This window comes from Hibiscus syriacus, unplaced genomic scaffold, assembly GCF_006381635.1.
Source record: "Hibiscus syriacus cultivar Baekdansim isolate YM2019G1 unplaced genomic scaffold, ASM638163v2 tig00109924_pilon, whole genome shotgun sequence".
Taxonomy (NCBI): domain Eukaryota; kingdom Viridiplantae; phylum Streptophyta; class Magnoliopsida; order Malvales; family Malvaceae; genus Hibiscus; species Hibiscus syriacus.
The window spans coordinates 462,729-479,656 of NW_024062530.1; the positions used below are offsets into that span (position 1 = coordinate 462,729).

General features: G+C 34.5%; 1 protein-coding gene across 1 annotated transcript; it reads right to left on the bottom strand.

Moving 5' to 3' along the window:
• Positions 1-2,888: 2,888 nt before the first annotated feature.
• Positions 2,889-16,229, bottom strand: LOC120210488. The gene is given in 21 exon segments (XM_039209218.1): positions 2,889-3,120; positions 3,643-3,733; positions 4,081-4,519; positions 4,628-4,975; positions 5,293-5,451; positions 6,424-6,624; positions 6,761-6,964; positions 8,096-8,308; positions 8,422-10,487; positions 10,490-11,193; positions 11,195-11,844; positions 11,920-12,071; positions 13,250-13,742; positions 14,036-14,444; positions 14,446-14,666; positions 14,669-14,765; positions 14,853-15,224; positions 15,226-15,333; positions 15,335-15,413; positions 15,416-15,985; positions 16,129-16,229. Coding segments are annotated over 20 exon segments (7,788 nt in total). The 5' UTR covers positions 15,984-15,985; positions 16,129-16,229; the 3' UTR covers positions 2,889-2,906.
• Positions 16,230-16,928: the final 699 nt, after the last annotated feature.

Genomic DNA, 16,928 nt, shown 5'->3' on the forward strand with positions numbered 1-16,928 from the left:
GGGGACTACGGGGTAGGTTATATAGGAGTATGAGATTTAATGGAATAGGGGACCCGGTTCGAACCGGCGGGAACAACGAGCCGCCGCGGATATGAGATGGGGAGAAGGTTGGTTCCCACGTGGCGTTATGTTGGCTTATTTGCAGATCGAGTCGAGTATTTCTGGACCAGACAGCGAGGATCCACGTCAACCGGTTGCAATAATTTGGTAATCTGATCTATTCTAGATATACTCCCGAATATTCACGTCCCACACATTTTTGTTCGTTTCTCAATATTCGTTTCTTATAAATATAAAATTACAATAATGTTTTAATTTTTTACACAAAAAATAACGATAACAATAATAATCTCGAAATTTTAATTTAAATACCACTTTAGATGTTAAATGTCAATGAATATAGCATATTTAAAAATATAAAAATAATATTACACGAACAAATTAGATTTTACTTATTTTTGTTTTTCTTTTTGAATTGTTTGAAGTTATTATAAAATAGTATATGTTTACAACTTTTCTTAGTTATTGACAACAACACACATTGTAACTTAAAATTTCTAAAGAGAATAATATTTATTTTATCACCAAAATCATTTGATGTCTTTCGATTTGATATATTTAAAAATAAAATATCAATATTGTTTATCATATTGTATCATACTTAAAAAAGAAAATGAAATAGCTTTATCATATTAATATTATAAGACATTAATTGAAATTGTATTATTAAGGATGATAATTTAATTTAAAATCGATAGGTTTTAATCAAATTTGATCTTATAAGGTTGAAAATTTTAAAATTTCAGATTGGACTGAATTTAGGATTAGAGAGAAAATCCTCAACTCGACGACCTAAGGTAATAATATAATTTTTCTCTATATATTTATAGGTAATTGTTATAATGTTTCTTTCTCTCTATAATTTTTTTAATTAAATTTCTATTTTAATGAATATAAAAGATTTTTTTATATTAAAATCAGGAGACTTTTATATCAAATTTCAAATTAAATTTAAATGGAATAAAACTTCTCTAAATTTAAATTGAATCGTATTTATAATGGAGGGAGCATGCTTACGAGGGTGGGTTGAATTTACCGAAAACTCGACCATGGTCATTCCTATGTACAACAATTATTTAATATTTGAGTTACCTAATGTGAATAGTGCTTTTAAAAAAAATTAAAATAATTTACGTTTAAAATTTGGAATATATTAGGTTCCCCCCTGTAAAAGGCTGGAAATTGAGTATTAATTGGTTCCTATCGCCAATCTCGATACCCAAATGGTGGGGTCAGATACAATCTGGAAGAGACAAGAGTGATGTGATTCGACTGTTGATTAAGATCAAACGTGGCAAAATTGTGACCATCTGACGTGGAGGTTTATCCGAAATACTGTGGTCCCCCTTTTGCAACTCATTTTGGTTGCTTTCACCCAACACTAATTATTTTTGGAGCCTTTATTTTTTATTTCTCAAAGAAAATAATAATCATTAGATATTATTAAATAAGGTTTGAGATTAGGATCAGGATTTATAAAAAAAAATTAAAAAAAATTATCGTAAAGCAAAACGCGGCGTCTTGCCAATGGTTATGCTTATTATTACTTGGCATCTTATTCTTATAAGAGAGGATTCCTCCAAGTTTAACGACAAAAGAGTGTAGTTGCTTTGTCATTTCGATTGCTGCAATAATTGGAGCAATTATAATTCAAAAAACATTAAAATATAAAATAATTTGAAATTTTAAAGATACAATTATTCCACCCTCTCTACCCATGTAAGGTTTGGTGAGCAAAGTAGTACTTACACGAAGAGCTGTAAATATATACCAGGTTTTATAGTTTCTGAGACTCGTATTCCGGTAAATAATAATAATTATTATATGACTCTTATCAAATTCATCCAATACGTATATCCTATTCTATTTTTCTACAAATATACCTCTAAAATATTTTATAACAAGACAAAATTGTAAAATATAAAAATTAAAGATGATTGAAACTAGGATAGACACAAATAAATAAAAATTATTCACCAAACACCATAAATTTGATAATTTTTAAGAAAAATTTATTACAATTAAATTTTTAATATAATAATAGAGAAAATTAGAAGATTTTTTGTTAAATTTTATCATGAAAAAAATAATTTTTTCCAATTACAATTTTTTTTAAAACTAAATTTTAAGAACATATACCATATCACAAACTATATTTTCCAATAGACGGACTGAACTTCAACACCCTTCAATCAACGGAAATTGTTATTGATGTGATGGATACCCACACCATAACTTCACTATACTAACACGAAACCAAACAATTCTATCATTTTCTTGAGTTAGAAATGTTATTTAGTAAAAACTTTATTATATAAACTATAGAATATAATTTAAACATTTTATTTATCACAAGTAGGTAACTGAAAGTAAAAAAAATAAATAAATCGAGGACCAATTGTTTGATTAAGCCGATATTTCTCAAGTCATAAGCTACAAGTAATTTACTTATTTTAGAATTTGTCAACTTGGCATGTGATATTTGATGGAAAACTTTAAACAATTTCTTTCTTCCCCATGTCTATGTCACACGGTACTGGTAGTCTACAATGGAGGATCAAATACATTTAAAAAAATAATTAATGGAAAAATAATTCTACAAATCACATCATCGTGACGATAAATATTATATTTATTTATTTTTAGATTTTTTTAAAATTTTTTAAAAACACTCGTTAACGCCTCGCTTATGATTTTTTTCAGTGACTATATATATCAGATAATAACTCAAAATTTGATGTTAATTTTTTTTCTTCTAAAAAACTTGAATTATGAGATGAACATGTATATCAATGAAAATGGAGCAATCAAGATTCAATTGACCATTAGTAAGAGAAAAAGTTTCATTAATTCAACAGAGAAGTCTGTAAAATACCTGTTTCCCAATTAAATACACCAGAGTTGTCCACATCTTGCAGTGATAAACCCTGAAAATCTGAAGGCTTCCCCCGAAGCGCATTCCCGAGAGTCAATAACAATGATTGGCAGGCATGAAGCTCGTCAATCCTCTCCAACTCACTGAGTTCAGATGAATCATCCTCCCATGGCTGCCCAAATGACCTACACCACCAACACATGCCATTTTACTTGTTTTTTTCACAAGTAAACTTCATTCGTAACAAATATATGCATGTATGCAATTTAGTAGTCCCCAAACTTTTAATTCACTTTCATTTTGGCTGCTCCCGTCAACTGGCTGACATGACATGTCAATGTCATTTTTCTTGATAAATTAATACCGAGCAATCACATATTTTCCTTAAATAAAATTTATTAAAGAAAATGACGTAGGCATGCTATGTTAGCTATCGTTAATGGCAGCTGATTACAATAACCATCGCCATCTTATTGAAGGGTATTAATTTATTAAAGAAAATGACAAGTGGGCATGCCATGTCAGCAGCAGTTGACTGCAGTGACCGAAATAAAAGCAAATCAAAGTTTAGTCACTCCAATGCAAGTTTCAAAAGTTCAGTGATAAAAAATGCAAGTGTCCTAAAAGTTCAGGGACCCTAGTAGTCTACCCTAGAATTTATCATAAAAAGATTAAACAAAAATGGTGAGAGGGAGGATCATATATACCATCTCCAAGCTGGATTCAGTTCGGGTGGGCAGCGTATCTTTGAACACAGGGTCATCGTCGACGTCCTAAAGCTATGCATGAAGTCCGATCCTGATTCAGCAAAAACCATAGAACAGCAAAAACCATAAAGTTCAATGTTACAAGTAAACAAGTCCAACACAGCAAAAAAGTAAATGCTTCCTCTTTTTAAGTAAGCGCAGTTACAATCACAATTATAAGTACAAATGATACATATCCGAATAACTATCAAGAGACTTAACCATTATAAAACGCCAAGATGAATCTAGAAGCATGTTTAACATCCTGCCACCCGTCACAAGGTTCACAATATCTAGCATTAAATAGATTAATTGATTCTTTTCAAAAGCCTAATGCAAATCTCTATCCCCACCTTAGCCCATAATGCGATATCGATAAGAAGGTCAATTTTAACGTACCTGTGGATTTGGAATCATCAGAAAGGAGTAGGAGACTAAGTGCAGAGACAACTGATGGAAGAACACTACAATTTATGCCTAGAGACTGCTGGAGATAAATCATTTGGGCTGCTAACATCTCCTCCAAGTCACGGCTTCTTTTGTTGCCTTCTTTATCCTCCTTTGCCACATATTCCATCAAAGACTGAAGAGTTCTCAAGTTAGATCGAGCGCAAACTTTGGAAGTTGAACTGTTAGAATTCCAAGAGAGCTTCCCATGAATTATAGAAGCAGTAAGCCAGCGTAAAAGTTTTGATGTGAACGACTCCTCGTGTGATGCTTCCCTTGAGACGATTGGAATATGGAGACCGGATTCTTGCCACTGAAATGCATTTCTAGGCTTGGAATTCAAAGCATTAGAAGTAGCCCACATAAGAAAACTTGAGAGCTGCTCTTGATTCTGCAAAATACATCCAAATGGAATATACTTTTACATAAAGTTCTCCATCAGGATACTCATAAACCCTTAGATAAATAAAAATGTAGAAAGAGAGAGAAAGGAAAGAACCATGCAGAAAATGTCAAGAGGCCCGCTCAAAAGTATAGCTTCAAGAGCAAACTTGGCATTTGCACCACATCTTTGAATGTCATCTTCACTAACAGCAAGGTAGATTTGAAATAAAACCTCTTCTGATAGAGTAAAATGAGGTTGGTACATATGCCTTTTATGGGAAAGCTTTAAAGTTGATATGATAATATGTAAAGTTGGACCAACAAAAGCGGCGTACTCATTTATCAACTTCTTGCCGCTGACTAGAAGCTTAAATAGATGAGATGTAAGTAACATCAGCTGTTCAAGGGCGCAGCTTTGCAACCATTCAGTGATATCGTTTGATGAAATGACCACTTTGACAATCTACATAAAAAATTGAAACAAAGAAGTAGGTAAATAAAGCATTCAAGTTAACATTTAGCATATCCAGAGAGCAAATGTCTCGTCAAAAGGTCATAGAACTATAAATAGCGGTAGCGGTACTAACGAGACTATCTTAAGTAATGGTAAGACTTAAGACAGTGAAATCCATGCAGCATTCATACCATGTCCTACCATAACTATGGAAAAATATTATTATTCTTAATATGTATTCTAGTCAATATTTAGCATATCCAGAGAGTGTATGTAGAATTAACGAATAGCAAAAATTTTAGAATGAGCTAAAAGAAGATAACAACCTCTATAACCAGAGCCAACTCAGTTGAGAAACATTTCTTTTCATCTATAAGTAGCACCCCGCAATAGGTTAAGAGAATAGATGACAACCATGGAAACAGACTGCAGCGTTCAACCAGATAATGCGCCGTTTTATGCAACTGCACAGACTTTTTCAATATCTGCAAAGCAAACAAAATGAAATACCTTACTTTATACGGCAGCTAATCATCAACAATATAAATATGGGTTGCATCTGCATTTTTCAAGCATAGAATTTGTTACTTTCACATTGGCCATAACTGTTGAACTTATATGATATTGAACGAAAAACTATTTAAGATTATGGGATGTTTCAGAAAATATATGTTTCCTTTGTGAGATGTCTCAAAAAATTGTGGAGTTAGCACTAAATCAACCTTGACCTCTGAATACTATCTCTGGCATGCAAGTAAACCTATTGGAGAACCTAAAGAACCCCACCTTAATCTTAAGGGCTAAGGCTATCCTGATAATATGATGTAAACACGTACATCTTCATTTGAGTAATATTTCAGCTCATTTTCACCTTGCTTTTCCCTTTCTAGTCTCTTCCCAAGCCCAAACTCTAACCACTTAAGTACTCATTTTCCAATTTTTCCCCATCAAATAGTCATCTCATATTAGGATATTCAAACCACTACCATGCCAATACAAAACCTAATTCTTCCTCATCTTTCACCACACTTAGGTTCTTCAAGGATGCCCACTAATGTTTTCATTGCCTCACATATGCCTAATGCACTCTAAACTTTAAGAACCCTGAACCACGATTATCAAACATACAATACACACTTCATTACCATAACCATCTATCAACTTGGTACATAATGATCCGAGGTTACTCAATTTATTATAGTGTAAAACATAAATATGCATCAATTATAATTAGTGTAAATTTATTTAAATATTTTCTTAACCTTTCAAGCTCTTTCAAAAAAGATATATACATAGGTAATGGAATCACAATAAAATAAGATAGCATGCATCTCTGATAAGATAAAGAGGGAACTTAAATTTACTGAAAAAGCTCCACATTAGAACATTTTCAAGTAACTATATGATACAAAAGTTTATAATAAAACAAACAAGAAGCTACACAGCCTAACTATTACCTGAAGAATTATTTTTTTGGACTCAACATCTGAAAGAGGGGAAACATAAAAACTCATTAGAGTCTCTAGAATAGATCTCCTGATATACAACCAAGCATCCTCTAAATTAAGTCCAGCATAGACTAGCCGAAGTATCCAGAGCCGTTGAGCCCTATAGTTAACAGCATTGCTATGGAAAAAATCATGGAACAGGGGTATTTGCTGCAAACACAAATGAACCATATAAAGAATTGGCCACCATACATAGAAATCAGAAAGGAGAAAGCAATTTAAAGAAGCATATTTAATGAAAAGTTTTTTCCATTTTATAGAACTTGTCTAGGAGATGAACAAGTACCTTCATATTCACCCTAGATGAGTCCATCAAAAGCTTATTTAAGGTTGAATAATGCTCATGCAAAGTGTCCAACAAAATCAGTGACATCTCAGCAGCAAAAAGGGCCACAACAGAAGGGATTCTTTGCCATGGCTCTTCTATTCCATTTTGTATATACATCAACAACAGGCGAAGTCGCATAACATCTTTTTTCTTCTGACACCCCTGAAATAATTGATTTGGACATTGGATAAACATTACATTACTAAAAATTCCATGCAATTTGGCAAACAGACAAAATGTTTAATCAGAAAAACATAATAAAAACATATCAACAATATCTAGGCCAATTAACAGCTTATGTTCTCGTCTAAATACAATTACCAACTTGTATGAAACACACACACACAATTACTCTACAACTACTGGGGTGGCATGTTAAAAAGCCATACAGTGAATTTTGGCGACTTGATTTCTTTATAGAAAATGCATATTTGATTGAGGTCCATGAAAAAGAGGCATCCAGGATATGCCTACAGATAGGTCCTTCGTATTTTGAGAGATTTGCCCTGGAAGAATATGCCTACATATAGGTCCTTAGCATCTCACCTTGATTGGTTTTTTAATATCATTGGCAGGAAAGATGATACGCTTGCTTTATGGAGCTTACCTATGTTAATAAATATGTTATGCCTTATATAGAAATGTAGGAATAGAGCAGCTTTTAGTAAACAATGGAGTTAGAAGGATGGAGAAAAGGGAGACCATAGGAATAGTTAACGAATAACAGCTCACGATGTCTACGAGCAAAAAGACACAAAAGGATCCCGGATAGGAAATCCTTCACCATTCGGTTCCACAAGACCTGGTTAGGCTTAAAGTAAACAAAGATGGTGGCTTGAAAAGTTGGTGCTCATTGAGATATGAGATATCAGAGGGAAATGAGATGGCAGATTTTACTTGCTTCTTTGGAGATCGCTCAATCGACCTTGCTGAATTTTCATGTATATGACATGAAATTCAAATAGTCAAGAGTATGAGATTTGACACCCTCTTTCCAACTCCATCAAACCCATAAAAGATCTCTTGAACACATTGGACAGTTGGACTTTCCAAAATCCTAGGAAAAATAATTTCGTAGCAAGGTTAGCCAATAAAAGTTTATATGAATACCCCAAATCAAGATACCAGCAAGCTCCAGGCAATCTGAACCACTTTGTCTTGCTGACATTGTCGGAATTGGATATCACAGACTTGTTTAATTGGTTTTTGTTTAGGACAATTAGTCCTCCTTTGACCAAAAAAAAAGTTCAAAACTAATTGATAATGATACCAAAAAATTTATAACATCTGTACCTCCAGTGAAATCTTGAATCTTGATAGAACTTCATATGCCAATTTTCGCATCCCAACATCAAGGGAAGACATACTAACAAATGCGATAGCTAGCAAGCCTAGACCAGTGAACTCAACTGGTTCAATATAGCCGACCGACAAGCTATGAATTGAAAAGTGCATGATAAAAACAGGATCATATAGCAAATTTTTTCCAGCACCAAGAGAACATGGCTGCAAAAAGTGAAAATATAAAAATTGTTATAGCATGATCATAACAAGCAATACAAATACTAGAGCATCAGAACAAAATTCAAAATGATGGAGCACAGTAACTCGAGATGTACCTCAATCATATCCATAAGATTATCAGTTAGAGACTTGTTCAAGGATAAATGCTCCCTAGCAGTTCTATCATAAGGGAAGTGCAACACTGTTGCAGCACATACTTTTGGGTCAACCGGAAGATTCTCCCTATACTTATTTTTTCGACCTTCTTGAACTGCTTCATTATCATTCATGACATCAGTAGAAGCAACATGCTCCAGCAGGTGTTTTTTTTTAACTTTCGTTGCCACCGTGCCCCAAAGGTAATCCATTTCTTTAATATATTCCGATCCTCCCGACGAATGTATCAACTCAATCGCGTTCATCAGACAGTTTATCTCCAAGTCAATTTCACTAAGTGTTGCACCATAAGAAGAAAAAAGTAACAAATGCAATTCTTTAAGGTTTATGCCATGATCATTTTCAGAATCAAAACCAGACTGATTAGTGCCAGGCTGAAGGAGTACTCTAAGTAACTTAAGAATTTCTAACTGCTTCTTACACATTTCAGTTGCTTCCTGGTCATCCTTGCCATCTGTCATATCTGAAGAGATATGAGGGATAACAAGCAACCTTAGAATACTGGACATAGGCCTGAAAAATGTACCAATCTCTGAGACAGGTGGTTTAGAGATAGAGTGAATCATTGGGCCAAACTGAGAGTGACCAAGCAACATTTGAAGGCATAGAACTCGTGAAAAATTTCCTTCTGACAGCAACAAAAGAATGCTTCTTATAATTCTCAGCGTATTGGGATCTTCAAATCTGTGGACGAGAGTGGATCTCATCAACTGTTCCACAAAAGGAATAGATTGCAATTGAATTAGATAGCTATGCATTTTTCTGGTCAGTTGAAGAATATTTCTCAAGATGAAAACTTCTGAACATCTGTACAAACCTTGGCAATCCCTATTACTTGCTAATATTGATGTCGAATGCTCAGGAACTAAAGGTAATTTCTTAACCATCCATTGCCATGCACCCACTAAAGCATTCATAAAATGCATTCTCACAGAGTCCACTTTTTTAGAACCCGGTATTAACGAGGTTTCTTTCAAACCTTCACCTGTTTTTTTTGCCATAAACAGAACTTTATCATCTTCTGGAAATAACAGCAACTTGCAGAATGATATTTTGGCAATAACTTTATTAATATGATTCATTGACTTGTTAACTGAATTAAAATCCATTTCAGCATCGCAATCAATCAGTTCTCCATGTGTAACAGAACATGCAAAAAGGGAATTAAAAAGTTCCAATCGCTTTTTCAGTTTCACAGAATCTCCAAGTAAGAAAAAGTGATATCTCAGCATCTGAATTGATTTCCCAAGAAGACTTCCATCAACCAGATTAAAAAGTTCAGAAGAAGATGGAAATGTCTCGCTGTACTCCTCCTGAAATATATCTTCGGACACAAAGCTCTTCCAATGCATGAAACCATCCAACAACATCCTCGAATAAAAAGATGGTATAGTTTTGAAGTGCTGGAAAAAATGCTTCTCAAATTTCACAAAAGCTGAATTTAGCAATGATAAAGCAGCCGGAAGTAGCATCATATAATCCTGATCTGAAAGGGCATAGCTAGAGAATTCTTCCGTCAAAATGCCATTGGACCGAAAATTATTGTTTAAGATGCTTAAAAATAATTTCCCAAAGATAGAGAGATGCAGGGGACTCATCTCAATAAGAAGATGCAACAGTTTAGCTTTCACAATGCTAGTCCTACAAATGCAGTGAGCAACCATTTCTACAGGAGTGCTAATTATAACCCTTGACATTGCTACACTTGACGGATGCAGTTCATGCTTATGCATGTTTTTTTGCCTATTCACAGCACTAACAGATCTGAGTAAACACGAATCAGCAAAATTCACATTGAAATTACAGGCAAGTTTACAAACTTTAACATAGATATCCTCCAAAAGGTTAACATCAAAAGTCTTATCTTCCACTTCCCATAAGAAATCATATGGTATTCTCTTTATTAGAGGCTGCTGCAAATAAGCGGAGAGAACTTCAAAAGCACCACCAACAATTGAAAAACCAACACAGAGAGCTGACATCACACGATCATTTTCAACCGTCAGTTCATTCACATCAATTCTACTAAACATCCAATGCCCCGATTCAAGAAGCTCAAAGGAGATATAGATCGAATCAAAGCATGTACAGCACAAAATGATGAGAAAAGTGGCAGCGAATCTCCACTAGCAATACACAAATCAAACCTGTCCCTTAAGTCTATAAACAGCCTTTGTACCAAGGAACTGAAAGCCCTTTGAAATTTCCTTTTTGCTCCACCTTCAATGACAGAATAATGGCTTTTGGAAACAGACAAGTAGTAGCCCAAAGTTGCAGTCAACAGATCCAGGATTTGATGATCTAATTTATGAAGCCTTTGCCTAGATAAACTCAGAAATGTATCTAAATCATTCCATACGAGTCCTGTTGTCATCTGACTCACCTCCTTATTCCAACTCATAGGACAATTCAGTGATGACATCACTTCAGGATGACATAAGATGGTTTCTGCCACTTCTCTTATTGTTTCTGCTAACAAAAGAAACTCACTATCCGTTGAACATTCAAACTCAGGCTTTAAAGTCAACAGTTGGGAAAACATGTTCTTTACAAGAATCAAACACGTATCAGAAAGTCGTTCCAGTTCAGTTAACTGTTTATTTCTATAAAAGAATCGTACACGATAGAACCAAAATAATACAAGGCGCAGACAGGAAATGACATAATCACTAGTGCATTCGGACCTTTTAGCCAAAAGCAAGTCCTGAATTTGGAGTGCTCGGATAAATAAAAGAATCAATACTTATAACTGCAGAAAATAGCACATGAAAGGGAATCTGCTTCAAAAGCAAACTAAATGCTGTGGCAGCTGATTCTATTGTATCAAAATCAATGTCAGAGGGCATTCCTTCAGCATCACCGTTACCTTTTTGATGGATCATTATCAAAGCCAATTCCAAACCAGGGAAAAATACTTCTGGCCATAAATTAGAAAGACCAACAAGAAAATTTTGCTCACTAAATATTATTGATGACAATAGTGGGAGAGCTACTCCAAGCTTCAGAGAAATAGTCATAACCAAAGGAAAATTCCTTAATAGATCCTCAGGTGTAGCACATAGCATGGCAGAATAAAAGCCTTTAACTATTCCAGTCAGTTCACCACCATGCTCATTTCTAATAGTTTTTTTCACTTCATCAAGCATCTTTGCAAAAGAACCATCACCATCGATGGCAGTTTTGTCAATTGAAAGGATGGACTGAGGTTGTTGATACACTGCATTTTCTAAAAAGTACAACAAGCTCTTCAATGGTCTCCACTCACACAAGAAATCCCCAGAATCATAAACCATGGAATGGCGACCACCAATTTCCTTTGACAAAACTGACCGAATTAAATCAGAGAATAATCCCGCATCTACCTATCAAATTTCAGTGGTCTTAGAAAATAAAAATAGACAGTTTTCAAGCCTTAATTAAACTGCAAAAATCAGTACCTGTGTCTGCAAGAGATATTTCAAAGTACTGCACACATACAAGGATATCATTGACTTCTCAGACAACGAAAAGGTTCCAGATGAGGAATTGAGCAATCTAAAACACTTATCGAGGGCACATATAGTGAGAGGGCTAAAGTTAGGTGATATACCTGCAGCAGAACAACATAACTACATAAGCAATGATTTCAGTAAATGATACTACTATTTACCCCAACTTTTGAGGGCAAGGAAAAATCTTGGACCATAATCAAAATCTTTTCCCAACTCATGTAGATTATTAAGAAAAACAGATTTACTTTCAACCGTATTAGCAAAGTTCCATAATTTCAAATTTTATTAGTGGAACTTAGGCAATTGGTGCAAAATCTGTCAGGCTAGAGACATCAAATGTCTTAACTACCAAAGACCAAACATATCAGAACTAATTTTCTGCTAAGCCTGTTAGAAAACATTGCTGCTCAAGAATCCAAAGAACGGCATGCTCTTGCAATAAATGTAAGAGCTCCATCAACCTCATGTTACCACCCAAAATAAAGAAGACAAGATGCAGCAATGCTAATCTGATCATACAAGCTAGACTTAGTTTTAAAGTAGTGTCAATAAATTGAACAGGAAAAAGGTAATACTTTGCAATTGCATGAGCTAAATACCAAGAATAACCAACAACAGGGAAAGCAAAAACAAAACTAAAGCAAAACAGTCCAGCATGCAAGTTCATTATTCATTTTCATTTTAAGCTCATGGAATCTCACATAAATTCTCAAAATAGCTAAATCAAGAACCAGCTTTATTCACCTACAATTCTTTAAATACTGGAAAGAAAAAATTAGAGCAATATAATTTTGTTTGTATCCATTTGAGATCATGACATCTCTCATAAATCAATACTTTAACAAGCAATATCAATGTCAAACAGTTTAGAGCAATATGAACATTGAAAACTTAATGCAGTTATAAGTAGAAGCATAAATATACAATAACCCCATGTCTTTTCTGTTTGTATCCATTTGCCTTCGTGAAGATTAAGAGAGGGGATAAAGGCTTCAATTTGGTGAATGCTATGTTAGAATTGTAAAAAAAAGTATAACATTCAATTTTAATGCCTTTTAATATAAAAAATAAAAAATCGTGAAAACCAAATTCGGAATACAGAGGGAGTATAGAGTATTCAAAATGGAAAGGAATACAATTCTGGGACATCCGGACAGGGAAAGCTTGGAAAAGAAAATTAGTTAATTGTTATTGGTAACTACAAATTCGATTTACAAAACTATGTATGCAAATGTAACAATATAATGTCAGCAAAAGAAAATGAATTACTAGTTACCTTTAAAGCATTTTAAGTAGGATATATGCTGCCTAACAATATCCCAATGTTTGAACAGATTATTCCCAATAGTGGAAATTGCATCACCTAAGAATGAGATAACAACTCCAGAGAGGCTCTGCATCACTTCTACTGCTTGCACCTCAACAGGTGATTTAGTTCTGCTATAACTGGGCAAAAATAAGAACCATGCGTCAATTTCAGACAGGTTTCTGTCAAAGGCACCAGTACTCAACATAGCTGCTTTCGCCAGAATATAAGCTTGATTCTTTATATCACTATTTGGTGAGAGCATTAGCAAGTTAATGAAAGTCTGCAGATGTCTGTACATCAGCAATGGGGTTCTATTGGACTTCCTATTTCCCGTAGGGCATCCAATGTATTCAATTAGCAATGAAAGAAGAGAACACTGCAGATCAATTGGTAATGCTGGAATGCTCAGAAGATTCATGAAGAAATCAAAAGATCCCTCTAATACAGTTGGTACCACGCGCTGCATTAAATAAAATAAAAATAGAAAACGATCTTAGAATTATAGCAGAGGACTTTTGAATTCAGAATAGAAAAGAACCATAATATTCCATTTTTCCTCAACATTAATAGTATATATTATGTATAGTGCTAAACCATTTCACTCATTTAGTGCCTAGACTGGAAACTTCATCATGCAAAAGAATTCTTCTAAGCACAATAAAACATCCATGAGAATATATGCTAATAGATCTCACAAATAAGGATCTCTGGATTGCAACATAGAACATACATATTCTAAAGACTGAAACTTACAAGATATATCTTGAGTGTGTCGATGAGCTTAGAGTAGAAGTACATATCCATATCTTTTAATTCCATAAGAGGGTTGGAACTGGGGCATAAACCCCAAATTTCTGAAATGACACTCAAAAACTCCTTTTCAGTGTCCAACTCATCTGTCATACATGCATCTGCATCGATTTCATGATCCTCGGGCATGGAAATGTCAGGAACAGAACTTATTCCACCTACAATAATGTCTGAATCCTCATTCAAAGCATCCGCTTTCAATTTCTTTAAACTTCTTTTTTCCAAAATGTTTTCTAAACTTGGTTTCCTCTTCAAAGAAGACATTGGAGTTCTACCGTGAGTAACCAGCGAAGAAAGTAGTGTCATCAAGACCTGTGTATCAGGAAGCAAAGTTCGAACCTCATTCTGAATCTTGCTTCAACGATACCCATTTTTCCATCATCTGATTTCTCACACGAGAAAGGCGGTTCAAAGAGCCAATGAAGGAATCCAACAACTTCAGTGCCTCCAAAAGGAGCCTTAAGGCTCCATGTTTCACAAGAAAATCAGAGTGAAGCAAACCCTTGGTGACTACAGATCTGCTGAGGGGACGAGGACATATGCAACTCAGAATATCCTGTACATCTGGACTATCAAGGAAGGTGGATCATGAGACATTGCATCAAGGAAACTAAATGGATTTCCCACAGCCACTGAAGAAATCAAGCTTGCTGCCAGAGTAACGGAAGAAAACCTGCAAGTGCTTCAGTTACATGAATACTGCAACAACATTAACAATGATAAACGGCAGGAAATTATGGAAGTGATGTAGAAAACTGACCAAGTAGGCGATGCATGATCTTCAACGCTATATGGGAACTCATTCATATAAGCTGCACCCAAGGATGGTCTGCCCCTAAAAGTAGCCAAAAGTAAGTCCTTATGGTAGCTGACCTCTGTCGCTCTTAGCTTTTTCATGACCCCTAATAGTCTTGTTGGATTACCCTTTAATGGGTTAGGTTTTCTGTCCAAATCAGGCATCAACCCATTACTAGGATCAGTCGAAACCACGAGAAGCACTCTGTAGGCCAGTTCTGCAGCAGCTCCACCATTCTCCCTTCCAGAAATGTTCACAAGCTGTTCCAAAGTAACACTGCCAAAGAGCACACTTCTAAGACCAGGTGGCACTAAGGACTCTTCAGTGAGTACCCTATAATGTAGCCAAAACATATATAACAGTTTCATCATCATCGTTCCCAATGCCTCTCAATACACCAGAATACATATCCCTTTGTTGCAAGATCCACCTCAATAACCCTGGCCCCCATCTCCAAGAACGACATAGCGAACCCAACAAAAGACTTTCTAGTCGAATGTTTTTTCATATCATTTTGATTTCTTTTTTATACTCAGAAAGCTTGGAAAACCCCTGGAGCTTAAAGTCAAATTTCTTTGCAACCTCGGAAGCCAACCCTGAACAACGCCTGACAAGCGAACTCATCAAAAAAAGTGCAGCGTTCTGACGCTTCCCATCTTTACTATTCAACTCTTTATAAACATCCGTCAACTTTTCATTAACAATCAATCTAGCAAACTTATCAAGCACCCTACTCACACCCAATTTATCATTATATCTTCTCCCCTCGGGAAGACACAGAATGGACGAAATCAAAGATAGAACATATGATGTTCCAGGTTTTCCCTGTCGGAGCTTCCAAGCTTCTAGAAGCTCCAACAACGAAGGAGAAAATTGGACATAAAGACGAAGCAATTCAGCTCCAGCGTCAGTTTTGAGCAACTTAACAAACTCTTTGGTAGCATCCGAAAACAATTTGATTTGAACTGATTTAATCTTATGCAATAGTTCATTCAGTTTAGCTTCGAGGGAAGACGATTCAATAACAGTTGTTTTAGAAACTCCATCCTCTCCCTCTCCCTCAAACTCACTTTCGGAATCATTATCAGTTCCCATTCCTGCTAGAGATTACCCAATATAAATAAACAATGAAAATTATTCCAAGCAAATTTCAATCTTAGAAGGAAAAACAAACAGTTTTTACATATATCAATTAGAATAACAGAGCAAAAACCAAACCAACTTAAACAAACATCCTCACCTAGTCCCCGCCGTCGTAGAAGCAGAAGCCGCCGTTATAGCCCGGGTGCTGTGTCGATAGAAGGTCAATCTAAACGTAAACGCACCCGTTTGCCCAATAACGGGTAGGGTTTAAGAAATCAACGCGTTTATCAGTGTGGAAATTGCATGTAGGGTTTAGGAAATGGAGGTCCAATGATTTTAATAAAGCCCAAAGTAAAGGTCTAGGCTATGAATATTCCTAAAACATTATGTATATATATAAAGGAATAGTATACGATTTTGTTATCTAATTTAACTTTTTATACATATAATATTTGTATTTTTATTTAATCTATTTTTTCAATTAGTTGTCTTTATACAATACTTAACTTTAAACTTTAAATAATTTTACATTTGATGATATGAAATTTTAATAATTAATATTTATAATACAATATTTAAACAAGTTATAATCTCTTTCAAACTTTTATATATAGGTAGTTATGTTCAAACGTGTTCAATTTTTTAATTAATTTTAATAATTAATTATCCTAGATCTAAGCCTCTAAGAGGTATCAATAAAATTATTTTTACGTCACCCTCAGTTGCTTTAATGGGTACTGTCCTTATTGAATCAATTATAATACAACTATAATAAGAATGAAAGGTTATGATCGTTCACATTCAAAGAGAAAAAAGAATCAATTATTATATTATCTCTTTGAATATGTCAAATAATTTATTTTTTAGAACTACCAACTAAGATGGCTACGTTAATGGTTCAGGAGACTACAATTAACGACCGAATTTTTATATTATCTAATATTAATAAAAATACTT